Source organism: Tachysurus fulvidraco, chromosome 5 (genome assembly GCF_022655615.1).
Source record: "Tachysurus fulvidraco isolate hzauxx_2018 chromosome 5, HZAU_PFXX_2.0, whole genome shotgun sequence".
NCBI lineage: Eukaryota > Metazoa > Chordata > Actinopteri > Siluriformes > Bagridae > Tachysurus > Tachysurus fulvidraco.
In genome coordinates, this window is record NC_062522.1 from 21,116,107 (window position 1) to 21,142,469 (window position 26,363).

At 36.6% G+C, this 26,363-nt stretch overlaps 2 protein-coding genes across 4 annotated transcripts; one reads left to right on the forward strand and one right to left on the reverse strand.

The window, feature by feature from the left end:
* The first annotated feature begins 303 nt into the window (after nt 1-303).
* Nucleotides 304-8,995, forward strand: ctsa (cathepsin A). Its single transcript, XM_027146667.2, has 15 exons — nt 304-403; nt 532-701; nt 881-992; nt 1,416-1,466; nt 2,576-2,662; nt 2,788-2,943; nt 3,030-3,121; nt 3,384-3,468; nt 3,560-3,651; nt 4,005-4,083; nt 4,824-4,972; nt 5,121-5,196; nt 7,644-7,733; nt 7,810-7,911; nt 8,086-8,995. Exons 2-15 carry the CDS (start codon nt 532-534, stop codon nt 8,167-8,169), a joined length of 1,425 nt encoding a protein of 474 aa, XP_027002468.2. The 5' UTR covers nt 304-403; the 3' UTR covers nt 8,170-8,995.
* Nucleotides 8,986-25,238, reverse strand: LOC113642894 (phospholipid transfer protein). Of its 3 annotated transcripts, none has more exons than XM_027146664.2 (16): nt 25,083-25,238; nt 20,722-20,838; nt 20,498-20,597; nt 18,256-18,381; nt 17,843-17,998; nt 17,042-17,105; nt 16,885-16,948; nt 16,663-16,754; nt 16,392-16,568; nt 16,254-16,313; nt 15,464-15,628; nt 15,010-15,077; nt 12,923-12,965; nt 12,749-12,812; nt 9,495-9,571; nt 8,986-9,417 (listed from the first exon to the last, which is right to left on the reverse strand). In XM_027146664.2, exons 2-16 carry the CDS (start codon nt 20,831-20,833, stop codon nt 9,346-9,348), a joined length of 1,440 nt encoding a protein of 479 aa, XP_027002465.1. In that variant the 5' UTR covers nt 20,834-20,838; nt 25,083-25,238; the 3' UTR covers nt 8,986-9,345. The 3 variants fall into 3 exon arrangements, with proteins under 3 accessions (XP_027002465.1, XP_027002466.1, XP_027002467.1); XM_027146665.2 differs by lacking the exon at nt 25,083-25,238 and adding an exon at nt 21,449-21,589; XM_027146666.2 differs by lacking the exon at nt 25,083-25,238 and adding an exon at nt 21,430-21,558.
* Nucleotides 25,239-26,363: the final 1,125 nt, after the last annotated feature.

Sequence of the window (26,363 nt, forward strand, 5' to 3'; positions counted from 1 at the left end):
TGTATTGTATACATTGTATTATATGTATTGCGTATTGTGTAACATAATATATAACAGCATGGTATATAGGACTGGTATAAAGTGGGGCAAAATACAATACATGAGAAACTAAATGCACAGTGAAAACTATTATTTCAAATAATTATGCAAATGATAAAAATAAAAATACAGTATAATTATAGTTTATTGCTTATTGTATGTTTAGTATATTTACATTATTTATTGTGTATAAATGAGCATCCGTATGTGGTGAGAGGGATTTCATTTACTTGTCTAGAGTTGTACCTTTATTTTGAAGTTTTTTATCAGTAATGTGACTCGATCACGAGTTTAATGTCACGTGATCTCACGTCTGTATTAATGCGGCAGCTGAAACGCAACCTGCCCTAAAACGGATGTAAAGGTAAGAGATAGTTGCAGATTCTGGGGATTTTCGGTATCGGATTACGCACGTTTGCGACAGTAAAGTTTTAAAACAACATGCGAGTCGTTTTAATTTCATTTCGACACTGTAACCCTCTTGTTCTTCAGATGTATACGGCGTTACTTGTTTTACTGGTGGGGGAACTGGGAGCACTGGGGGTGTTGGGAGCTCCAGCTGCGGATGAGATTAAGTCTCTTCCCGGACTTTCCAAGCAGCCGAGCTTCAAACAGTATTCAGGTTATTTCACAGTGGCTGACAACAAACATCTCCACTACTGGTGCGTTTATTTTGTCACTTGTGTTTTCTTCCTCAGTTTCAAGTGTTCTCACGCACGTGAGTTCCGGGTGCGAGTCACGTGATGCTGCTGCTGCGTGAAAAAACAACAAGAAATACTTGAAAGTTTAGTGTATGGCTTTGATGTTTTTCGGTGGTTGTAAACATAACGCTGTTGTTTAGGTTTGTGGAATCGCAGAAGGACCCAGAGAGCAGCCCTGTGGTGCTGTGGCTGAATGGAGGACCTGGCTGTAGCTCACTGGATGGCCTGCTTACAGAACATGGCCCTTTTCTGGTAAGCTTTGATTCATGAGGAATTTCAATAAGGAAATAAACTTTTGTGTTCTGGGGAACTTCCTTAAATCTGCTGTAACTTCCTGTATTTGCTTTATGTCTGGCTGAGTCAGAAAGAGGTCGCAGGCTCCTCGTTGTCTCGGACGAGACAGATGAGCGTATTATTATCTGTCAATTTCAGGAGTTTAACAGTTGGGTCACTTGAAGTGCAGTCATTAGTATATATGGAGAATAGCAGTGGGGAGAGAACACATCCCTGAGGAGTGCTTGAAAAAAGAAAAAAAAAAGGTTGTGCAAAAAAGAGAAAATGCAAGTCACTCTAGATAAGGGTGCTGGAAAGTAAATGTTTATTAAAACGTCTAAATCATTCCTAATCTTAGTGTGGGCAGTTTTAGGTTATATCCTCTTGTCGTTTCTCTTCCAGATCCAGGATGATGGTACTACTCTACAGTACAACCCTTATTCATGGAATATGGTAAGAAGTGGCCATTCATTCAACATGACCGAAGTGAAATATTCATTGTATTCCCAGAAGACTTGAGGTTGGACTTTTAGTATATGGAATTAATTGTCATGTTTACTGTACTGACATGCAGTTTAAAGGAAAAAATGCCAATTGGTTATATTATCTCATATCTTTAAAGAATTCCACAGTGCATATGTAAGGAATAAGACATCAGGGCAAGGAAGGAAAAGATTCAATAACTTCATGATGGTTAATCCTATAAACAGTGGATATTACAATACATTTCCCAATATTTTTTCTTTCTCTTAAGCTGCAGACAGATTTAGATTTTTACATTGTAATGAGGTATTGCTGTTGAACAGTATGCCTACATTTTATTGTTGTGGAATGTTTTTACAAGACATTCGTTCCTGTTTGCACCTAGAGTATGTTATACCAAAAAAACAAAAATCAGATTTTCCTGTTGCAGAGGAATCACAAAGTTTAATCCTTTGTCCATAAGCCACTACAGAAATCTCTGGCTGTTACAAAGTGTACACAATAGAGACTATTTATATATTAGAATAGGTTTTCATTGTTTAACATAATGATTTTTTTTTTATTAGCCCTTGATTATGTACATCATCTGTACATCAGTCCCTGTGAATAAGATGTTAGAACAGGAACACAAACAGCTTTAATATAAAATCTGTGATCTGAATTGCAACTGCCAGTCTTCAGTGCCGAATCCACACCATTTGAACAATCCGATTTGGGAAATCAAAAAGTAGCAGTATAAAAGTTCTCTGATTTTGCATTTAGTTCTGAAAGAAAAAAAAAATACACACACATTGTCTTATTTTGGCACAAATGCTTCCATTTAAAAAGTATAAATTTGTTTGCAATTTTTTTTCTAACTTTAAAATGTTGTTATATATGAGATGTAGTAATTATCCAGCATGTCAGAATTACTTTTACAGAAAAGCCTTTATGATCTCTGACATGATACATTACTAGATTTATATGAATTTTATTTTGTGTGATCAGGTCAGGATTCTTAATGTATGTCAAATCTGTTTTACTTTCATTTTTATTTATTGGATAGAAATCATGTCTAATCAGCTGATCATAATTTGCAGATTGCTAATGTGCTATACTTGGAGTCCCCAGCTGGTGTTGGCTTTTCCTATTCTGACGACAAGAAGTATGCAACCAACGACTCTGAGGTGTGTGATTGTAGGGTTGGTGCGGATGTGTCCAAAAAAAAGCACTTGGAATTAGTAAATTAGTTAAAAAATGAGATTATATATATATATATCTCAATTTTTTTCTTCCCCTATGTGTCCTTCAGGTATCCATGAACAACTACTTGGCCCTCAAAGAATTTTTCCGACTTTTCCCAGAGTACAGCAAGAATGAGCTTTTTCTCACAGGCGAGAGCTATGGAGGCATTTATATTCCTACACTAGCTGAAAGAGTTCTGGAAGACAGTAGCCTCAATCTGCAGGTTGGTGCCTTTTTAGATTTTGGTGGCTTTTGTCTTTTGAGGTGATGGTGTTTGCTTTGTTAACCTAAACTTGTGGGGTTTTTTAGGGTATAGCTGTTGGGAATGGCTTATCCAGCTATGAACTGAATGACAACTCTCTTGTCTATTTTGCATATTACCATGGACTGCTTGGAGAAAGGTATAATTTTCCCCCCATACTTTTTCTTTTAACAGAAGCTTTCCTTGTCTGTTTCTTTAAAAAATCTTTATTTTATATATGTGTATAATTTTTTTTTTCTTTTCAGGTTAAAAATTCTTTGGGCTTAAGATTTTAACTGCATTCCTATATTTTATACTTTTTATAATAAGCCTATGTACATGTTCTCTTGTTTCACTTGGTTATTGGTGGATAATTTATTTGCCTCTCTTTGTGGTGTCACTAATGGGTTTTTTTCTCTCAGTTTATGGGCAGCTTTGCAGAAATATTGCTGCAAAGACGGACAATGTAACTTCTATAACAGCAATGATACCTCATGCTCTGCTTCAGTAAGTGTGTTTTTGTCTCAAATCTATTAAGTGCCAGATTAATTTTATCTTATTGATTTAATATAAAAGTTCTTATTGGCTTTCATCATAGGTATCGCAGGCACAGCAAATCGTCTACAATTCAGGACTTAACATTTATAACCTGTACGCTGATTGTGCTGGAGGAGTTCCTTACAGTACAAGGTGAGAATCTGTTCATGTAGAGTGATGAAACATTTCTAGCTCTTTTCCTGGGTGACTGAGCATGAGGGTGACACAACAGAATACATTGTCATCATTAGGGGTTTTCTGAATGTTTATCTTGCTACTGGTGGCTAGTCATTTGATTTTCTAAAAAAAAAAAAAAAACACTTGGAAAAAGTCCCTATGCGTTGGTTTCGTTATTCTCTGAAAGTCCTGTTGCTACATAGTTATGTAGTCAGCTGTTTTTCAATGCTTTATAGCAGTTACTTATTTTGCACTTGGAAATGTTGATTTTGGTACTGTGGAATAACTAAAATCATAAATTGCTGACCTTTTTCCAATTTCTTTATTAGAGCTGAAAATGGACGTCTTGTTGTTCATGACCTGGGAAATAACTTCATTAACCTAAAGTGGTCTAAATTGTGGAACCAGGTAACCAAGTTAACTGAATGCTGTGTTTTTTTTTGTTTGTTTTTTTAATTATTATAAATATACATGATTTATCAAAATGTATTAAAAATACAAGTTTTTTTATTCTAGACTAACAGTAGTGTTACAGTTTAGGGAGGGGGAGGGGGGGGGAATTGATCAATTGATCAGTGGCAATAGAGCCATGACCTCAGTCCCACCCTAGGATGAATTGGAACACTGACTGCAACCCAGACCTCCTGATCTGACCTAACTAATGCTTTTGTGACTCAATTAGTTGTGCACAAGCACATATTGGCATGATGATCAGCTGCTGACCACATACTTTTTAGACCTGTAGCAAAGGTTAAAGAAGAAGAAAAACGTTTCCACTTTTATGAGAGTAACCCAAAGCAATCAATATTCTGTCTGAGGCTTTGTCACGGTCATCCTGCCCCACCAAACTCTATGGTCATGAGCAGCTGCTGAGTTGATATTTAATTACTAAAAAGTGTTTTGTTGAAAAACTTTGTATAACTATTTTAAGTGAATACTAATTTTATGAAGTAAAATGCTTCAAACCACGGTGTATGGAAAAAGCAATTAAAAGGAGATAACGGTGATATCTGAAAGAACTCAAGACACTCATGATGATGTTGTCCTATTGCGTAATCTTAATACATATTTCCCTGACTATGAAGTGTTTGCTTGTTATTTAAATGGCTCTCAAGCCCACAAACTAACAACTTTTATTTTTGTTGTAGAAACTGCTAGCACTGGGCCCTGTTTTCAAATCCTTAAAGCTGGATCCTCCCTGTGTCAACTCTACCTCGTCTGCTATGTACCTAAACAACCCCTATGTCAAGTCGGCTCTCCACATCTCGCCTGATGCACTCAACTGGGAGATCTGCAGGTGGTTGTTCTACTTAATACTTAACATTTTATTAATATCATACTATAAAACCAGAAAGGTTTCTGTGCAAAGATGGTGTTTTTTTTAATATAAAAATGCTAAAAAGAATGCTTATAAGTGGTCAATTATTCTCTTGTGGTGTCCATAGTGCTGAGGTCAACCTTAACTATAATCGTGTCTACACGGATATGAAGGAGCAGTACATGAAGATACTTGGCGCACTGGTGAGTTAACTAGGGGTCCATAAGTACACATTCTGACAACCTGCTCATATACTTGTAAATTGTTCTGACAGCGACATGCATTGCCATCTGACACTGAGATTTAAGCTTAATATAATGTCATCATGTTAACGAACAAGTAACACTGAAACACAGCATGTAAGGCAACCTGGACAGATTCCATGCTTGATGAGGAAAATCAAAGCAGATTGCTAGCTGTGCTCTGCAGAAAGCATTAAGTAGAGGAGCTACAGCATCTTTTTCTAATAGAATAACTTGAGTCATAAAATTGAGCCAGCATTCAGTGCAACAGCAAACTCGAGCGAAGTGGGTTATCTGTACAGAAACAGTTAATATATACTTAAACTGAACAGTGTCATTTAAAATCTTACTTACTAATGTTGTCAAAAACAATCCAAGATGTCTACTGTCACGAACTCACATGTATGTATTTGATGGCGATTATTTAATTCAGCTATTCAATGTTCTCTTGTTGAAATGTTTTGTTCGTAAGCAAGGGTAAGTCTGTTCTACTTTGGGGAATACAAGCATTAAGGGACCATAGTCCATCCAAGGGTGCAATACTCACCCATTCGCACACCTTCGAAACCCCTTCAATACTATTGGAATGATGGTCATTCATTTGTTTGTGCTTTATACCAAAGACATTTGTGTTTTGAGATAAAAGCCTTTAGAACTTCAGCTTTCCTCGTATTTTATAAGTAGATGTGTTAAATGAAATGGAACATAGCATGTTTTGTATCAGGCCACCCAATTTTAGATGAGCGGAATTAGTTATTGGAACATTAGCAGGTTTCTCTTGTTACCTAGGTGGGTCCTGCCAGAAGCTTTGTTTTAGCCTTCAGTTTCACCTGTGAAGGCTTGTCCTTTAACAACAAATAAGCCAATATGAAAATAAAAGATGTCTTTAGGAGAAAACTGAGCTGTATTGAAGATGAGAAAAGAGGGGGAAATAAATGAGGTATTGCACAAACAATTAAGTTCAAACATTTGGCATGTCCTAGAAAAAAGTAAAGAAATCAATCGAATCCAAACTGGTCTGCCAAGGAAAACGATGGTGACATTGAGTTCTAAAGACAAATTCACTATCAACAGTTGGCGACATCAACAAGCGTCACAGGCCAAGGGGAAAGATATCACAATCCACCACTTAAAGATTTCAAGAGAAGAAATCTAGAGGCCATACTATAAGTTGCAAACCACTCACCAGCAGTAGCTAGTAGATGGCCAGATGGGAATATGCAAAGAAATGTAGAAAAGAGCCACAAGGTTGGAACCAAGCTTAACATTTACTGATGTAAAGTGAAGGCCAAAGTGTTTAAAAAAAAAAGAAAAAAAAAGTAATAATAATCTGCTTGTAGGTAGTGTCATAGTTTGGGATGGCATGACTACTTCTGGAAAAGGTTCACAAATCTTTATTGATGTAACTCATGAATGCAGCAGAATGAATTCTGAAGTCTACAGAACCATTGTCTGTCATCGTCATCATCTTGCTGCATGATAAAGTTTCTCCTGATTAGATTGCATACATTTCTCTGGCAGACATGTATGAAATCTAATCAGGAGAAACTTCATCATGCAGCAAGATGACGCAAAACACACTGTCAACACAATAAAGGACTTCATCAGTGGAAACAATGGGGAGGTTTTAGACTTGACAACTCAATCAGCCATTCATAGACTTTAAACCAACTGAGCAGCATTTCACCTCCCGATGAAGACGTTGAAGGTAGAAACCACTCAAAACAAAAGGTTGTTGGAGTTCTTGGAAGCAAAAGACATGCAACCAAATTAAGTGTTCCGTACTTCAAGTCTGTTCCTCAAGTCTATTCCTTTTGCTCATCTAAAAAAAATTGGCTGCTCTAATACAAAAGGTTCTATGTTTTTGGTTGCAGAACACAAAGAAATGAATAGGCTTTGCTGGGCCAATAGTTTCAGAGGGAATTGTATTTTTACCTTAGGGGTAATTTAGTGTAGCCAATTTATCTATTAGCAGTGGAGGAAACTGGAGAACCCAAAAGATATCCATTAGAATTTGCAAAATCTTGCAATAAAGTAAATCTGAGCTCAGGATCTACACCAGGACACTGGAGCTGCACGATGGCAACACTACTTGTACCAATACCTAAGATTTGGCCATAAACATGGCAGATCAGTCACATAACGGTGTTTGAGAGCAATTCATTTTCACTTGGATAATAAATGCAGTGCTTTTCTGAAAACTCTTGCACAGAACTGATTCCAGCTACCAGTAGTATTAACCAAACATGTCTTTTTTTTTTCTTTCTTTCTTTTTTTTTCTTTTTTTAAACTTGTGCAATAATGTCATACTCAAACTTCAAACCCTTCAAATATGGATTTCCATGCTTCCTAATGTTCTTTCTATTATGTACAACCTAAGCATAACGGCACAATGCCATCATTTACAGAAATACCGTGTGCTGGTGTACAACGGCGATGTGGACATGGCCTGCAATTTCCTTGGTGATGAATGGTTTGTCGAGTCCCTTAAACAGAAGGTAAGTTTCTGCTCAACATTTGTACTCTAAACATTTCCCACAGAGGCAGTAAATTTGAGCGGTGGTTCTCTTACAGGTCACAGTGGAGCGCAGGCCATGGCTCTACAACAATGGTGAAACGCAGCAGATTGGTGGATTTGTCAAAGAGTTCTCAAATTTGTCTTTCCTTACTGTCAAGGTAAGTTTAATGAACTCTGCTTTCAGCATGTAGAGTCACTACCCAAGTACAGAACACATTTTAATCAACAATCACAAACAATCATTCTATTCAGAAGGAGGTGATCTTTTACTTGGATACATATTTTCTGTGATCTGCAGTGTTTTACAATCTTTTTCTTTGTTGTATTTCCAGGGTTCCGGTCATATGGTTCCCACTGATAAGCCCATAGCCGCCTTCACCATGTTCAAACATTTCATCACCAAACAGCCGTTCTAACGTTCCTATACACATTCTACTCGATTGGGTTGGAGTTTGCACTGAATCACTGAAGCACTCTAACGAATTCTATTGGAGGTGTATATTGGCTGATCGTGCTCACGGTTTTTGTCGTCTTAACTATGGTTAAATTATAAGACTGCAACAATACCATTTTGCTTCAAGTGACCGCATAATCCTGACACACCGGGCTTAACTGTAGTCCCTGCTCATTCTGGACTGACTAGTACGTTTTATGTTTAAACTGTCCAGATGATCCACTAGTAGGTAGTCATGTTGATTTTAACGGGGGCAAAAGGGATTTGTACTTCATTACACAAGAAGAAATGCACAACCAAAATGAATATAGGAATCATGTGTGCCTAGTTTTTTCCAATTGCTCAGGGTTGCTTTAATTTGCTTTGAATATCTGAAATTAACTATTGATGCGCCTTTTAAAATCAGTATTCGTTTTTTGTTTGTTTTTTTCTCTCCCTATTTTGAAATTCATTTTAGTTGATGTTAGTGATGGACAAAATGATGAACAAACTTTGTGTTCTGAAATTATTTAATATCTCTGTCTAATGTCACTCCAGTAGTCAGGAAAACGTGTAATTTGTTTCAAGTAAAACGTTGCTTGGTACTAAGGTAGTGTCATAAAGAGGGAGAAAACTTTGTCAACTATCCAACCCTTTTTGGAGTCTCTTCTGTGGAAAATAAGTAATTAGCAAGTATTATAATAGTATGGAATAATTGCAGTTTTATAATCCAGAATTGGTGTCAATATGCCATATTTTGCCCATTTTTTTACTTGTTTTTTTAATGACATTAAAATGATGAAGAAATACTTGCCTATATATATATATATTTTTTTTGTTTAAGATATTTTTGTAAAATGCTTAAAAGCACCTGGAACAACAGTACAAGTCTTCTATTAACAAATCCTACACAATGTTTTAACCAGTGTGCAGTAGATGCATATTTCTGATTAATACAGTAGTGATTAATTCAATTACAACAAAGTACACATCATATGTAGCTAAAACCAAGGACACCGTCTGTAAGGGTAAAATCCATGTACATTTCTAGCACAAGTTTTAAAATATTTGGGTGGAGTTGTCTATTTATTTAGCAAGAACTTATTAAACATACGTATGAAAGGAAGTTTAAAATAACAGTGGTAAATATGTCAGGATCTTAAGACGTCTTCTCAATCAGCTCCTTCAATCCGCTGCGGAAATGGAGATCGGCTCCAACAGTGATGTAGCCCTGGAAGATCACATGGTAAATAGTGAGTTTGAATCAAAGTTTGGATTTGGCAAAAGGCCAGATATGTCATAACTTACATCATGATACTCGACTATGTCCTCAATGAGGTCTATTCCATCTGGCAGAGGGATCTGTACGCCTTTTTTAGTGTAATCTTGAAAGAAGAAAACAAGTATAACTGTTAAAATACTCAGCTGTATAAAATTTTTTTTTAGAAAGAAACATTTTAATTTACAGGTGGGTGATGTTCTGGTATGTAAACATTGGGAATGTAAATAAAGATCAGTTGAAGTGCTTAGAAACTACCTTTATTGTCAAGATGGTTTAAATTGGACTTTTTTATATTAGAATACACACACTCTCTCTCTCATATAGATAGATAGATAGTATCTCACAGAAGTCTAAAAACACTGACCACAAAAGTGAGTACACCCCTAAATGAAAATGTCCAAATTTGGCCCAATTAGCCATTTTCTCTCCCCGGTGTCATGTGACTCAGTGTTACAAGGTCTCAGGTGTGACTGGGGAGTAGGTGTGTTAAATTTGGTGTTATCCTCTCTCTCTCATACTGGTCACATACTGGTCATGGCACTTCATGGCAAAGGACTCTCTAAGGATCTGAAAAAAAAAAGAATTGTTGCCCTACTTAAAGATGCCGTAGGCTATAAGAAAATTGCCAAGACCCTGAAACTTAGCTGGCCAAGACCATACAGTGTTTTAACAGGACAGGTTCCACTCAGAATAGGCCTCACCATGGTCAACTAGTTGAGTGTACATGGTCAGCGTCATATGCAGAGGTCGTGTTTTGGAAATAGACCTATGAATGCTGCCAGCATTGCTGCATAGGTTGATGGCATGGAGGGTCAGCCTGGCAGTGCTCAGACCATACGCAGCACACTGCATCAAATCGGCCTGCATGTCATACCAGAAGAAAGCCTCTTTTAAAGATGATGCGCAAGAAAGCCAACAGTTTGCTGAAGACAAGCAGACTAAGGACATGGATTACTGGAACCATGTCCTGTGATCTGATGAGACCAAGATAAACTTATTTGGTTCAGATGGTGTCAAGCGTGTGTGGTGGCAACCAGGTGAGGAGTACAAAGACAGGTGTGTCTTGCCTACAATCAAGCATGGTGGTGGGACTGCGAGGTCTCTAACATCCACCAGCTCCATGATGTCATCATGGAGGTGTGTAAGAGGACTCCAGTGGCAACCTGTGACGCTCTGGTGAACTCCATGCCCGAGAGGGTTAAGGCAGTGCTGGAAGATAATGGTGGCCACACAAAATATTGAAACTCTTGGTCCAATTTGGACATTTTCATTTAGGGGTGAACTCACTTTTGTGGCCAGTGTTTTTAGACATTAATGGCTGTTTGTTGAGTTATTTTGAGGGGACAGCAAATTTACACAATTATACAAGCTGAACGCTCACTACTTTATATTGCAATAAAGTGTCGTTTCTTCAGTGTTGTCACATGAAAAGATATAATAAAATATTTACAACAATGTGAGGGGTGTACTTACTTCTGTTAAATACTCTGTTCGTGTGTATATAGTATTAAAGTTTTTTTTATTTGTTATAGGAATCAAGTGAATATGTAAGGCATAACATTTAAATGCACAACACACCAAACAAAACATGAAAAAGAAATAATCCTTGTTCAAAAGTTTGCATACCTTTATTTCTTAATATCATGTATTACCCCCTTTAGCATCAATGATGGCATGCAGTCTTTAGTAATAATTGTGCGTGAGCTTTTTAATTCTCTCACTTGGTATAGCTGCACCTTCTTCTCGGCAAAATGGCTCCAGTTCCAGTAAATTTTTTGGTTGCCTTGCACAAACTGCATGTTTGAGATCTCCCCAAGGTGGCTAAATGATATTGGGGTCAGGAGACCGTGATGGTCACTCCAGAACCTTCACCTTTTTCTGCTGTAGCTACTGAAGGGACAACCTAGCCTTGTGCTTTGGATCATTGTCATGTCGGAACATTCGAGAGCATCATGTGTTTAAGAATGCAAATTGTCTGCCAGTATTTTCTGATAACATGCTACATTCATCTTGCTATCAATTTTCACTAACTTCCCTGTGCCACTGGAGCTCAGACAGCCCCAAAACACAAGACATCTACCACCATGCTTTACAGTGGGAATGGTGTACTTTTCACAGTAGGCCTTGTTGACTCCTCTTAAAACATATCGTTTATGGTTATGACTATAAAGTTCAGTTTTGGTCTCATCACTCCAAATGACTCCTGGCAACTTGAACATGCAGGTCATTGGTGTTCAAGTACATCCTTTTTGTGCTCCTTGGAACAACACCACCACTTTTTTCTAGAGCAGCCTGTATTTCTCTCTAAGTTGTTTGTGGCTTTTTCTTTGCATCCTGAACAATTCTTCTGGCAGTAGTGGGTGAGATCTTTTTTTTTGTCTACCTGACCGTGGCTTAGTATCAACAGAACCTCTTATTTTCCACCTCTTTATCAGAATTCGAACAGTACTGACTGGCATATTCATGTGTTAAGATATTTTTTTATATCCTCTTCCTGCATTATAAAGCTCAACTACCTTATTACACAGCTCCATTGGCAGTTCTTTTGTCTTCCCCATGGTGTAGTATCTAGCCAAGTCAGTGCATCACCTCATGAGCTGAGAAACTCACTAACTATATTTATGTTCAGACACAAATTACAATTACAAAGTGTCACAGGTGTGGAAACACTTCTGTGTATCAACCGGTGTGTTTATAATGTGGCCAAACATTCATTGATATGTAAACTTTTGATCAGGGTAGTTTAAGTGATACCAGTTATCAATAGGTTTTAAAAGGAGTCAAACAACTTTGTGATAATTTATGACAAGTGACCACTATCTTTAAATAAGAAAAAAAAATACTTTGAATTATCAGTCATATTTTAAATAAATGGCAATGTTTAACGATTCCTTTCAGGGTATGCAAACTTTTGAGCACAACTGTAGTTTTTATATTATGGGACACCTTGTGAACCTTTCAGGAAAAACACAGGCTGGAATAAAAATAATGAAAGTGGGATAAAACACTTTCCTGTGTATATCTAGGATTCAGAGAACATGCTGAAGGTGCTGACATTTCTACCTTTGGTGTTGTGTTTCTACTAACATTGGGTTCATAATTAATATATAAAAATGTATTTGAAAAAAAAGCAATCAGACTTTAGATGCAGACACCGGTAATAGGACCATTATATAGGGATAGCTGCATTGTGTAACAACCCAATTCAATACACACATACAGCATGAATCGTCTGTTGTGAAAAGCTTACTGCTAGAAATGGACTTTGTGTTATACTTACTGTTTAACATTGGCACAATAGTTACTTGGAGCAGAGCCTTCAGCGGTCCTTGCAGTGGAATCAGCTGCACAGAGTGTAGATTCAGACAGTAGCCATTAAACACAATTTTATTCTTAAGTTCACAAACACAGTAAGTTAAAACAAAAGTATGCTGAACATCAAACGGTGTCTTACCGCTAACGACTCCAGAGCAGACTGGTTAGAAAAGATTTTAAACCTAGAAAACAAAAAAAGTGTATAAATTACTGCATTATGTGTGATCCAAGTATTCAGACCCCTTCGCATTTTTTTTTTTTTTTGCTCATTATATTGTATTAGAAATCTAAATAGAAATGTTCTAAATGTACTTCTAAGTGTAATTCTAAAGTGAAAACTTTTTTTTTGGAGTTTCTGTAAATTTATAAATGTACCAAGTAAGAACACTGAAGGGAAACAAATATTTTGGACACTTTTGCTAATATATTTCAACTCCATATCTTCATATCATTTACATAGAAAATGACTTTGACTTTTTTGGTCATAATTCAGAACACAAAAGTAGGTGTTTCTAAGCATAAACAAAGCAAAATAATAATAATAAAAAAAAAAAACCTTATTTTTACACTCATAATCTCATTTATTTTTACACTCATAATCTCAGCTGACGGTTGGGGCCTTGCTCAGGGGCCCAGAATTGGCAGCTTGGTGGTCCTGGGATTTGCCTTTTAAATAAGTAGTACAACATCTTATCCTCTGAGCTACTACCAGCACCCCAAGCAAGATTAATGGGGAAAAATATTCTGTACACAACAAATGATCAACACTGGAATTTTGTTGCAAAACTGCTGCAGATTATCTCCAAAAAGAATGAATAGTAATATGTTTTAGTTTTGGTCCATTTTTCGTGAAAAATCAACAAGATTTGGGATGCAAATGGAGAGATACTTCAAGGCTGGTCCATGCAGGGCCTTCTTCAGTTATTTTAGCTGTGTGTTCCGAGTTGTTGCTTTGCTTTGTGGATTTACTTTCTTGGGTGATGAGATTAAACGTGACGTTAAATTTGATGTAAAGTCGATGTATCGTTATTCTCACGATTTTTTTTAAGTACAGTATAGTACAGTGTGAGCTGAAATATTGCCAGTGTTTTTTTTTAATTTTCTGTAGTATATTGTTCCAAAGGAGCTATTTTGATTTGTCTAAATGCTATTAGATTTGCAAGGCTGTGCTTTTTTTCTTGTAGAGAAGTGTTGCATAGGGTTTAGAAACGGAGATGATTTTTACACCTGCCAGTAAACAAACCAGTACTTTTTTCTTGTTTTATAATTTATACATGTATTTGTTTACGCTTATGAATATATATTTTTTTGGTCATATTTATGTATATATTTATATTTACTTTAACTCGAAAGATGTGAAAAGTGTAAGGTGGTGGTATAATAAATAACAAATACAATATTGTCTGAAGTTTGTGGACATCTGACTCTCACACCTATATGTGCTTGGTAATCCAGATTTAATCTTCACGTCTCTGTTACAATATCACTAGATATTGTAGTGTGGTTATGAGGATCTGTGTTCATTCGGCCACAGGAGCATTAGTGAGATCGGGTTTCTGATGTTGTACGAGGAGGCATGTGGGGAATAATCAGTTTACCAGTTGATTCTAAAGGTCTTCTGTGTGGTTGAGCTCATGGCTCTGTCTTCTTCGAGACCACCCTTGTCCAAACACGTTCATGTCTATAGACCTTACTTTGTGCAGAGGGGAATTGTCAAAGCCTAAGAACTCTCTTTGAAGCAAACCTGAACCAAAGTGTTCACTTTACAACATGACAACAACCTGAAACATACAGATGTGACAACACTGGGTGGCCTTGGGACAAGTGTCCGGATGTCTTTAGTGAAATAGAAATATGTGAAAATATGTGAAGAGGCATAAAGACTTATAGTTCATAGACATCCAGTTGGTTGAGCTTGAGAGGATTTGCCAGCAAGAATGGGAGAAACTGTCCAAATCCAGGTGTGAAAAGCTTTAAGGATTTATTCAATTATACTCGATTGATTGCTGCCATTAGTGCTTTAATGCGTTAAAAAAAACTTGTTTTTCACTTTGTCAAGTCATTGTGTATAGATTAAAGTAAATTTAATCCATTTAAAATGAAATCTATAACACAAACAAGTACAAAAACTAAAGGGGTCTGAATATTTTTCTGTAAATGTAGTGTATACGGTATATATATGTATATAACCCAAGAAAGATGTCAGAATGTTTAAACTTCATGTACCTTCTTAGGTCCAGCAGTATAGCCAGTCTCTTCTCCTTCATGTACACCTTAGCATTGAATTTGGACTCCTACAAATTCAAATTCAAAATGTATTTGTCACATACAAACCATACACAGTACGACATGTAGCGGCATTGTTTCGGAGCAGTGACTGCAGTGACCTCACCAGCACCAAACATTTTTTTTTTACCCAAACATTTCATATTACACTAGAGCCAGATACGGAGAGGATTCTGTGCCAGATAGAAAAGCAGACACATTTGGGTGCAATTCCCAGTTGCACTGCAATTCACAGTGATTAGTGTGTTGAATTAGTTTCACGCCGAAATGCAGTCAAAGCTCTAAGATGTATTATTGATACGCTGAGAATAGAAGGATTTTACTCACTGATTTCCAATCTGACATGAAATCCCCTTTGTTATAACAATTCATGTGCATTATGGGAAATCCATACCATGGTCATACTGCTGAGCTGAACAGGTGACTTTCCTGGAGGTAAGAGCAGCACTCGGACACCAGCGTGCACGGTTGCTGTTGCCCCTGAAGGCTTGATGGTAGACTTAGGAGCTGATGTTACCTCCATCTCCAATGAGATTGGAGCATCCATCAAAGCCGGATTCTGAAGAACAACAACAACAAAAAAAAAAATACATAAACAAGTCCTCCACAAGATTCTGGCTTCTTAGATGGATATTGCTGTTGCACTCCATTGTATTGTGCAATGTTTATTTCCTTCAGGGTTTTTGAATGAAAATCTACCACTTTTATTTTAATCTTTTTTTTTTTACCAGTACATTGGCATTCCATTGTGCCAGAGAAATGGAAAACAGTTTATCAGACATTTTTAATCAGCATAAAGAATTGAATTATTTTATCACAACAACTCTGAAATGACTTTAAATAAAATTGTAATGGTTAAAAATACCAATTTTTAGATGCTTATGACGTAGCACTCGGGGCATCTCAGAGAGTAGAAATGGGTTTGATTTCACCGTTTACATTAAGGATATAAACATTTGTGTAAAAAGAACTTTTTTGTAAATTTTCTATGTATTTATTGGTAGAACAGAAATACTTATAAAAAAAACTACAATTTCTTAAAGCTCTGATTGTCTACTTTCATATGACCCGTTAACGTCCACTGTAGATTGTGATATGACATTCGTTGAAGACATTCGATGTTGGATATCCCAAATCAGGTAGAAAAACAATAAATTAGAGAAACACATTCAGAAATCTCTCACCAGTAGCATGATTGCTCCAAAGTAGGTGGTCCTGAGAAGCATCTCCAAGTCTTTAGGCATCTGAAAAAATTTCAACAGATTACGCAAGGTCCTTTTACTCAATATAAAATATTGCTGTGTGTGTAAAATATATCTTACTCGTTCATTGGCTATGCGCATCCTGAACACGCCTCCTTTGAAATATGAGTAGAGTCCACTGTCGAAAAAGTACTCAGAGAGAGCCATGTAGATCATGTGATTGTACTTGTTCAACACTGGATTCACAGAATAATTCTCCAAGATGTCATGCTTGTTCTGCAGGTTGTAGAACATCCCCTACGAGGAGAACGGTTCATTCAGAAAATTCCAATCGACACAGAAAAATCCTCAATAACCAATCAGTTAACATCACTGGTAATAAAAGACTTACCCTAAAATCCATATCAAGACTCGTACCACTAACCACTGGGTCACTCAATAGTGAGTAGTCAATGCCGACATAATAATCCACTTCTGCATGCACTGCACAAGCACAAACATTCATGCTTAGAGCTCTTAATCTTTTCCAGCACATTTCCACACAGGTCATAAACATGCATCAACAAAACCATTTGTGTGTAAAAATAAACAGAAGTCAGAAGTGCAGTCTGACCTGGAATCGTCTCCAGCAGTTGGTTGATCAGGACAAGGCCAGCGTGATTAAGAGCAGGGCAAATCTAAAAGAAGTACACAAGTTCTGTTCATATTATTGTCTCTTATAAAGAACTTACCTAGAATTTCACAACTTGCTCTTCAGTATGAAAACGAACCTGCCGATTCAATATGAAGCGCATTCCTGTGCTCATGAATGTGGCTACAAGGTCGTAGACCCTCCTGTAGACGTGAAGATGCATGTTAAATTAAAAATGCTTCTGAACTCAAACTTTTACTTTTTATTAGTACTTATACCACAGCATGTTTGAATTCTCAGATCTAGTATTCAATTTCTATTAATGCACCTATTTCAGTGCATTCTAGAATAACAGCTCATTCAAATGGACTAGAGGATGTGCCACATAATGCATTTTATTTTTTTTAAAGGTTGTTTATTTAATTTTGCACTGGTCAGTTGTACAGTAATGCACAGCTTTTCTTTTCTATCAATTCTTCATTAGTTTTGTCCTTTCTGGTTTCTAATGAGATAGATAGATAGATAGATAGATAGATAGATAGATAGATAGATAGATAGATAGATAGATAGATAGATAGATAGATAGATAGAGAGGGAGAGAGAGAGAGAGAGAGAGAGAGAGAGAGAGTATATCTATGAACTGTAAATTCATAGATTTTTTTTTACTAATATGTGTACATCTAAAATCACAGTTTGTTTCCAGGACTATGTTGAATATTGGTACATTTGTTCCATTTCTTTAGAATACTGTGGTTTAATTAACCAAAAAAAAATCACAATCACAAAAAATTGTTTCTTTAAATAAGTCACAGACGTCCTGAGCGAACGAGAGAGAGAGAGAGAGAGAGAGAGAGAGAGAGAGAGAGAGAGAGAGAGAGAGAGAGAGTATATCTATGAACTGTAAATTCATAGATTTTTTTTACTATTATGTGGTCAGTACCCAAAAGTCCCACCAAATTTGGCCCTCATCTTGGCAATGGAAGCATCACAGCTGACGTTGGCAATCTTCAGACGGCCCTCTTCATCTTTAGCAAGATGGAGTGTGGTGTTGATGTATACGCCTTCTGCAGAGGCGTTGATGGCACCCACATCTTGTCTGATAGATACAGATATAGGTCTGTCAGCTGAGGTTTACTCCATATTCAAACCTATTGCTTGATTTTGCTAGAGCATTCATTCACGATTAGCCCCCCCATGCCCCCTCATCCCCCAACACACACACACACACACACACACACACACACACACACACACACACACACACACACACACACACACACACACACACACACACACACACACACACACACACATTCATCAAAGCAGATGTCAGCATGTCCTTATAAAACCTACATCAACCAGTAGATCACACGTCTCTGGAAGTTGAGGGTAATAGATGAGTTCTGTACATCAAACAGCAGTCCATCTACAGGCTGGAAACTCAAATCTGCAGTCAGGTTCAGCTCTGTAATCTTTATACTGGTGGAAAGAGAGAGGAGACTGGTTAGGAGCAGGTACCTTTAAAAATAAGAGATCAAACTGTAGACTTGTATTTTAAGATCAATTAATCCACAATGAACTAGTTGGCCATAAAAGCAAACTTATTTCGTTGGTGCGGGGAGGTGGGGGTGAGGATTACTGTGTTACTGTGTTTAAGAAATCCTATTTCTCTGTATGTTGCTACTGGATACTTGAATTTTCTTCAGAATTCATAAAGTATCTATCTAAAAAATTCAGCTATTATCATTTGCATTGATGCATGTTGAGTTTAAATGGTACTCGAAAAACTTGTTTCTTTCTAAAAGAGCCTGAATTTGTGTACACAGGGAACGGATAAAGATTTGTCCACTCGGACAGTCGTCTGACTTTTGTCCTATTTTTATTTGTTTATAAAAATGTCATTAACGTTTGTCACACATTTGCACTACAGAGGTAAATTATTATTGCTCTGTAACATTTCCATTTTAGTCTTCACCAACAAAATGAACAAATAAGCTTAAGTGACTTATCGACTAATTAGACGAACATGAACCTTTACCTATATTATTCTCTGACGTTCCACATAAGTACATCTCAAATCATAGTTTGTTTCCAGAACTATATTGGTACATTTGTTCCATTTCTTTAGAATACTGTGGTTTAATTAAGCCAAAAAAAAATGCATATATTATACAATCACATGCATATATTATACAATCTGTCCACTTTATTAAAAACACCTGCTCATGTACACATTCATGCAGTCAATCGTGTAGGAGCAGTGCATACAAAAATCATGCACATACAGTTCAAGAGCTTCAGTTAATGTCAACCATCACGATGAAAAAATCGCTGTGACTTTGACTGCGACATGGATATTGGTCTCAGATGGTTTGAGTATAACTCAGAGGAAACACTGTTGACTCTTTATAGCTGTGGTAAGCAGAAAAGCATGAAGTTACTTGAAGTAGATGAGCTGCAACAGCAGAAGACCAGAACAGGTTATGCTCCTGTCAGCCAATAACAGAAAGATATCATGGGCACAAATTCATCCAATTGATTCATCCAATTCATCCCCAGTCTTCGACTGTCCAGTTTCAGTGAGTCTGTGCACATGATAGCCTGAGAATATTGTGTTTGGCTGACAGAAGCATAATCTGATGTGGCCTTCTGTTGTTGTAGACCAATCACCGCAATGTCTGATGTGCTGTGTGCATTGAGATGCGTTACAATTTTTAACTGGGTTGTAAAATGTGCTTATTTATGTTAGTATAGTCTATAGTCAGCTTAAACTAGTCTTCTCTGATCTCATCAACGAGGCGTTTTGGAAAGCAGATGCTCTGTAAACAGAATTTGTTTTTTTTTTCCTCCCGGTATTCTGTAGAGCTCTAAAGACTGTTGTGTGTGAAAATCATAGATCATCGATTTCTAAAATACTTAAACCAGTTCATTTGATATTAACATTCATGCCACAATCAGTCACAATCACACTTTTTCCCTATTCTGATGTTTGATGGAAACTACTGAAGCTCCTGACCTGTATCTACATGATTTTATGCATTGTGCTACTGCCACATGATTGGCTGATTGGAGAAAAATGCAGATGTACATCTGTTCCTATTAGTGCTTAGTGATTATGTAAACAATTACGGTAAAACACGTCTTAGACCCTGTTGACACTTTGTTGATTAAAGGACTATATCTATAGGGACGTAAAGGGTAAGACACATTGGCAACAGATTTTTTGATCACCCAAGACAATTTAACCTAGAGTGTAAATGTCTCCCAAAGCCGCATTTAACAAACAAAAAAAACCCGTTTCTTTAAATAAGTCACGCATGTCCTGTGTGTCCGTCTTGAAAAACGATTGGATTTTAGGCTTTTTTATTTATTCTTAAATAAAAATAAAAATCAAGAGTGAAAGTTACGCTTTAAATGTAATGAATTGATTTTGTCAGCTATCAAATATCAGTCTCTCTGACTGGAGACACACAACATGTCCTTATTTTTGTATGGTTCTCTACTAGCTACAAATGAATGAGAGACAGATATAATAAAAATAATAATAGTATATACAGTATAATAGTGTTACTGATTGGATGGCGGTCAAACTCACTCTGTAATGGAGTACTGGAGATTCCCCTTCTTGCCGTGCATCTCTGGCATGGTGATACCTCCCAGCTCTTGTTCCACAAACCTCTGAGTCTCGTGTTTCACTAAATAAGTTCAATAAGGTCACTTTGTGTGCATCAAAAAAAAACAATTTGTGCTAGCTTCTAAATGTGACATACACTGGTGTAGCTGAGTAATCTATATGAATGTGAATGTTCATTTTCTTACACAACTCCAGTCCTTTGGACGTGATGCGGATTTTGAACCCAGGAGAAATTTCTGTCATCCGTGCCATGTGTGGGAGGAGGAAGATGAAGATGGCCATTCTGTAAAGCCCCATGTTGCCTTAAGGGATGAAAGACAGGGAGTAAAGTTTTTTTAAAATTCCCTAGTGGAAAGAGAGGTTAAACACAATAAAGAAATGGATGCAAATATTCTGGTGAAAAATTGTGTTAAATAGACAGAATCATTATCTTTAGGTAGATATTACAAACAGCATGGCTTTTGTACTCATAGGTAGTCCTGTTTGTCTACCCCAATTAAACATGTTCCCAAACCACTAATGTTTCAGTGTGCTTTTTTTCTGACTCTCCAAATGTTCAGTTCCATATTTATAGCTTTTCATACAGTCTTCATCCCAACAGTGCTGAGTACTTTGCATCCAAGCATCCAAACCTACTCAAAGCCCTATCAAAATAAACACATACCATGTAGCTGAAAATCACACATCATGTATTTAAAGTCCTTTACACATTAAAGCCGAGCACTCACACATCAGCTCCCTGCACACTGACACTATCCCATAGCATTGAACTCCAATGACGTCAAAGCCCTTTTTCTTCAGCTCTTTCTTAAATCCGAGTCTTTTGGAGCACTCGGTGTTCTTATACAATACTGCATGAGTGCGTACCAGATCGATTAATACAGACAACTCACAAAAGGATTTTTTTCTTGCCTTTGGATTGAGCACCTAATAGCTGAAGTCTGTGTCTCTCTTCCTCTTTAGCTGAATATAAACCTGAAGTATGCGTATGTGTTTATGTGTGTGAGAGAGAGAGACAGAGGGACAGAGAGAGAGAGAGAGAGAGAGAGAGAGAGAGAGAGAGAGAGAGAGAGAGAGAGAGAGAGAGAGAGAGAGAGAGAGCGTTAGCACATGTGCTTATGTAACATGGTGGAAAATCTTTTTAAAGAGAACAGGGGCTGCAAATTCTATAATACAGAACATGTAGTAATACTCAGATATGATGTTCTATAATATTTAACATCAGTAATAATGCTGTCATGGATATTTTCAAAATATTTGAATATTTCACTCTGAAATATATACAATAATTATTTTTATAATTTTCTACAATATTACAGCTATATAGATGTAAAATAGATCTAAAAATTCTTTGTAAATATAAATCTCTATAAATGTTTTACAAAAACAACAATTTCGTTTGCTGTATTGCAAAATGAGATAGGAACACAGTCATTATTATATTGTTGTAATACTATTTTAAACCATGAGAAAGGTAATGATTAGAACATGAAATCTGTACATAGACTAGAATTGTGGCATGATCCAGTTCTCCCGCTTTGGTGCTTGTCTTTTTGTGCATGTTGTGGTCTGCTACCAGCCCCTGCATGGGGTTTTGTTCAGGTTCTGCTGTTTCTCCTACTGTCCAAGAACATGGCAGTGTGCATTTTTAAGTGCTGACAGCAACAGACCCCCTGTAGAAAAAGGAGGTTCTACCTGTATCAAGTACCAGACTAAAGGTGATAAGCATGGAATAAGCAAGTTTTAAAAAAAATAATTGATTTTCTATCTTTTATATAAATGTTTATGCTTATGTTGTTTTGCAGTTAAAGATCTGGCTGGAACAATGTCTGTGTTATTCGTATATTCCAGAACACTGATGATGTTTAAGAAGGTCGTAGGACGATGGTCCAAACACAAATCCGAGAAATGCAGGAGCGGTTAAAAACAAATATTTTCTTACAGTGTAATCTAACACACACAAAAAAAAATGGGTGAAACAGACTCAAGCTGTTTCTACCGAGTACTATTCCAAATGGTTTATTAAAACATTGAGTACATTTTTTAAAAATGCTAGAAGAAAGTGTGTGTGTGTTTGTAATCCAGATGAATCTATAGATGGGTTGAGTTTTTTTGCATAGCACTGTATTTGTTCATTCCTCTTATCAAAATTGCTCAAGCTTTGTCAGTTTCACTGGACACTTTGTTGAAAATTTTAGCACAGATTTTCAATCAGATTTAGGTCTGGGCTTTGACTGGGACAATCTATCACATTCAGGTTTTGTGCCACTTTACTGTACACTTTAACAGTGTATTTAGGGTTAGTGACTTATTGGAAGATAGACCTCCAGATTGGACCAGATTTCTTCTGGGATTGCACAGTATTTGGGGGCTTCCTCTTTGCCCTTATCACTGACAAGTTTGTCAGTCCCTGCTGATGAGAAACAGCACCACCACATTATATATGTTTGCCACTCAACGGTTAAGGCTGGTTTACTAATCAGAAGGTCAAGGGTTCAAGCCCCAGCTCTGCAAGCTGCCACTGTTGAGCCCTTGAGAACCCTGTCTGATCCCGGAGTTCTGTATCATGGCTGACCCTGCTTTAGAATTTCAATGTGCTTTATTGTGTGTGACAAAATAAAGACTGCTGTTGCTCCCACCACCATGCTTTACTGTGGGATACAGAGTTCCCAGGGTGATAAAAAAACATTGTGCTCAGAACAAAAGATCCAAAATATAAATTCTGTTATCATCAGACCAGAGAAACTTTTTTACATGCTTGCTGAGTCTTCAAATTGTAATTCACATGGCTTTTCAATAATAGCTTTCTCACTGCTGCTGTTCCAGAATGACTGGCTTTGAGGAGTGACTTAGCTGTGGTTCTCCTGTGAACACGTCATGTTTGATACATTTCCAGAACTTTGTCCTGCACTTGTTTGTATAGATCCTTGGTCTTTGTGATGATGTTTGTTTGTTCTCTACCACACTCCATTCCAGGAAGAGATGAGAGTTGTATTTATATTGCGATCACATGATACCGTAGCTGTACACGAGGGGACTCCATTCAAATAATTATGTGGCTTCTGAATCTAATCCGAACCAGAACTCATTTGTTTTTCAGCCCAACAGGCATTAACTACAAAATTCACAGTTTTGTTTGTAAATCATCATTAAAATTTTATTATTCTTCACCACCACAATGTATATGAATATAATGCATATTCAATATTATTTTGTTTATTTTGGGTAGATTTCCAGATTGTAAAACTACAAAATGGAGAAAAGTTCAAGAGGAGGAATACTTAGGCAAGACGCTATGATTGCTTCATCTTCTTTAAGATGTTGTGTAAACAACCAGCACAATTTCTAATCTAACCTTCACCAGAATGTCAGAAGGCAAAATGTATCTAACAAATGACACTACTTACATCCACTTTTCAAAATCTAATATATATTAATTTTGTATTTCATATACAAAATTAGTTCTCTATATATATATTGATGTATTTTGCCCATCCTCTAGTATAGTGGCTTACAGACAGCTGTCTTCTGCCATTCAGACAGAACCGGGATGAATGAGCAGAATCAAATTGTCTAGCAGTGTGTTTTATGAGGTAGCTGCCCCCAAGGTCTGACTGGAAAGGGCTCTTCTTAAAAAAAAAAGAAAAAAGAAAAAAAGACTTTGCATAATTTCAACTGCCTTTTTTCTTGGAGTCCTCATGGGATTAGGCTACAGTACTCCAGAATGTGAATTCATTACAATGACTTGGAAATGTATTAAACAACTTTAATGTTATACACAATACACAACTCCTGTAAGTAGTCTCAAGAAGCACAGTGATTAAACTAAGAGTGGGCAACAAACAAAACAAAGTTCCAGTTGTGTGTAAATGTTTTTGGATTTATTAAGATCAAAGTTGGCAAACCACTTTTCTTCCATGTTCTCTGCAGTCATGCTATTGTGATTCACATCCTCATTCCACTAAGTGTTTACATCGGATATGCTCCCATGCTGGGCTGTGAGCTTGTAAAAAAAAAAAAAAAAAAAGTGTTTGCAGCAGATGTGGCAGGGGGTTCTGCCCTTTAAAAACAATTGCTCTGCTTTTTCAGGTTAGTGCCCTATAATAGCTTGGGGCTGAAGAAAGCATTTTATTTAACGTTGAGAAAGAGACAAAGAAATACCACTTTCTAAATACAAGAAGCTTGCTATGGAAAGAATGCACGAGAATATATATATATATTAAGCATATTTACAGATAAGCATCAAAATATATTGTTTCTTCCATTCAAATATAATAAAACCTCACGTTATGTTTGAGTGCAGCATCAGTGCTTTCAGACAGCAGTCAAGATGCTTGTTTGTGGTTCTAAACTGATTTTCTTTTTGAGGATAATGAATTAGTTTACACAAAATTGACAGACACGAAGACATAACATTTACACATCTTTACAAAATTGTAGTACTACCAAGTTGGACAAAACTCTGACATATCTAAAAATATTGTTAAGCATAAATGCTCTCCCTACTCTATACCCCAAGGTATTCACAAATCTGCCCAGTACTTACAGGAGAGTAGAAATGTCCTCTGGTGCTCTAGATGGAGAAGCGTTTTGTAATTGCTTTCCCTCAGGAATTCCTCAGTAGCTTGTCAAGTGATTTCTAAATCCCGTGTCTCTCCTTCTGAATCTTTCTTCCTTCTGTTGACCCTTTCATGCCAGGGTAGTTTATATGGAGAGGTTCAGGAAAAAAGGGTGGTCCCACGCTTGCCTGATGTCGTATGACATTGTGGTTGCAATAATGACAGTAATTTGTTTTATAAAAAAAAAAAAAAAAAAAATTGTGGTCCAACAGCATTTACTTGAAATAGGGAATTCAAGCAAGCATAAAGGGTTGACATTTTTTTTAATCATAAGAAAATTATTTTTGCTTTCAAAAATGAAAAATGGTGTGTGTAATCTTTTAAAAATAGTTTTCCTCAGTTACTAAACCTGCAAAATCACTACAAAATCACAGCTGCTTTAAGACTTTTGACCTTTATATTATATGTATATATAAATATAAATATAAATAATCTCTGCTTGCCATATTTAGCCTTGACTTTTTCAAACCCAGTGCCATTTTCACTGCTCTTTAATCACAAAAGTGACCCTTTAATCATTCCCTGACTTCTTGGAAGCACCAAACTTTTTTTTAAACCACTGACAGGTGGCACATTATTATAAATTGCATCTGTTAAAGAGCAAGCAGAGAAAACGAAAATTAAGGAAAATTACATGCTTCCACAAATCGGTTGAGATTTTTTTTTTCTTCTTCTTTTAAGTTGCTAGTAATTACAGTGTGTGTTTAAGCATATCCTAGCTCTAGGTATAAGCAGAAACAGGTTAAGCTTAGTCATGCTTCTAGAAACATGGCATGTTCTTTACTCTAGTGATGGGGGAAGAAAAACTTATGAACACATCTGGATTTAGGAAATCCTGTCAAACAATAAAATAATCAAATGTACCAAAACAGAAACGGGTTTAAACCTGCACACCGGTGTGAATATGGTGTATAGTGAAACTTACATGACTTTATATAAATTAAACCTCTGTAACTTTAAGGCAGAGCTGTGAAACCCACCCGTTTACAGACAACACACAGGATACATAAAGGGAAAAAAAACACTGCGCATTTAGTTGTGTTTTTTATTAATAACTATCCATACATATAATAAAACACATATTTATTCATCCATATTCAAGTGTTATAAAAGCCCACAGTGAAAAATCCAGTTGAATACATACAACAAATGTGTTTCTTTAGCCTACCTTGGCCGTTTTTTGCTCCTTTTCTACAGTACATTTCCCT

Coding starts and splice junctions, on each gene's coding strand:
- ctsa (XM_027146667.2), top strand. CDS start 532: ATGTATACGGCGTTACTTGTTTTACTGGTGGGGGAACTGGGAGCACTG. Junction 3,652..4,004: donor GGAGTTCCTTACAGTACAAG/GTGAGAATCTGT, acceptor TTTCTTTATTAG/AGCTGAAAATGGACGTCTTG. Junction 7,734..7,809: donor TCGAGTCCCTTAAACAGAAG/GTAAGTTTCTGC, acceptor GTTCTCTTACAG/GTCACAGTGGAGCGCAGGCC.
- LOC113642894 (XM_027146664.2), bottom strand. CDS start 20,833: ATGGGGCTTTACAGAATGGCCATCTTCATCTTCCTCCTCCCACACATG. Junction 17,106..17,842: donor AAATTTGGTGGGACTTTTGG/GTACTGACCACA, acceptor TCACGTCTACAG/GAGGGTCTACGACCTTGTAG. Junction 12,966..15,009: donor ATACTGCTGGACCTAAGAAG/GTACATGAAGTT, acceptor TTTGTTTTCTAG/GTTTAAAATCTTTTCTAACC.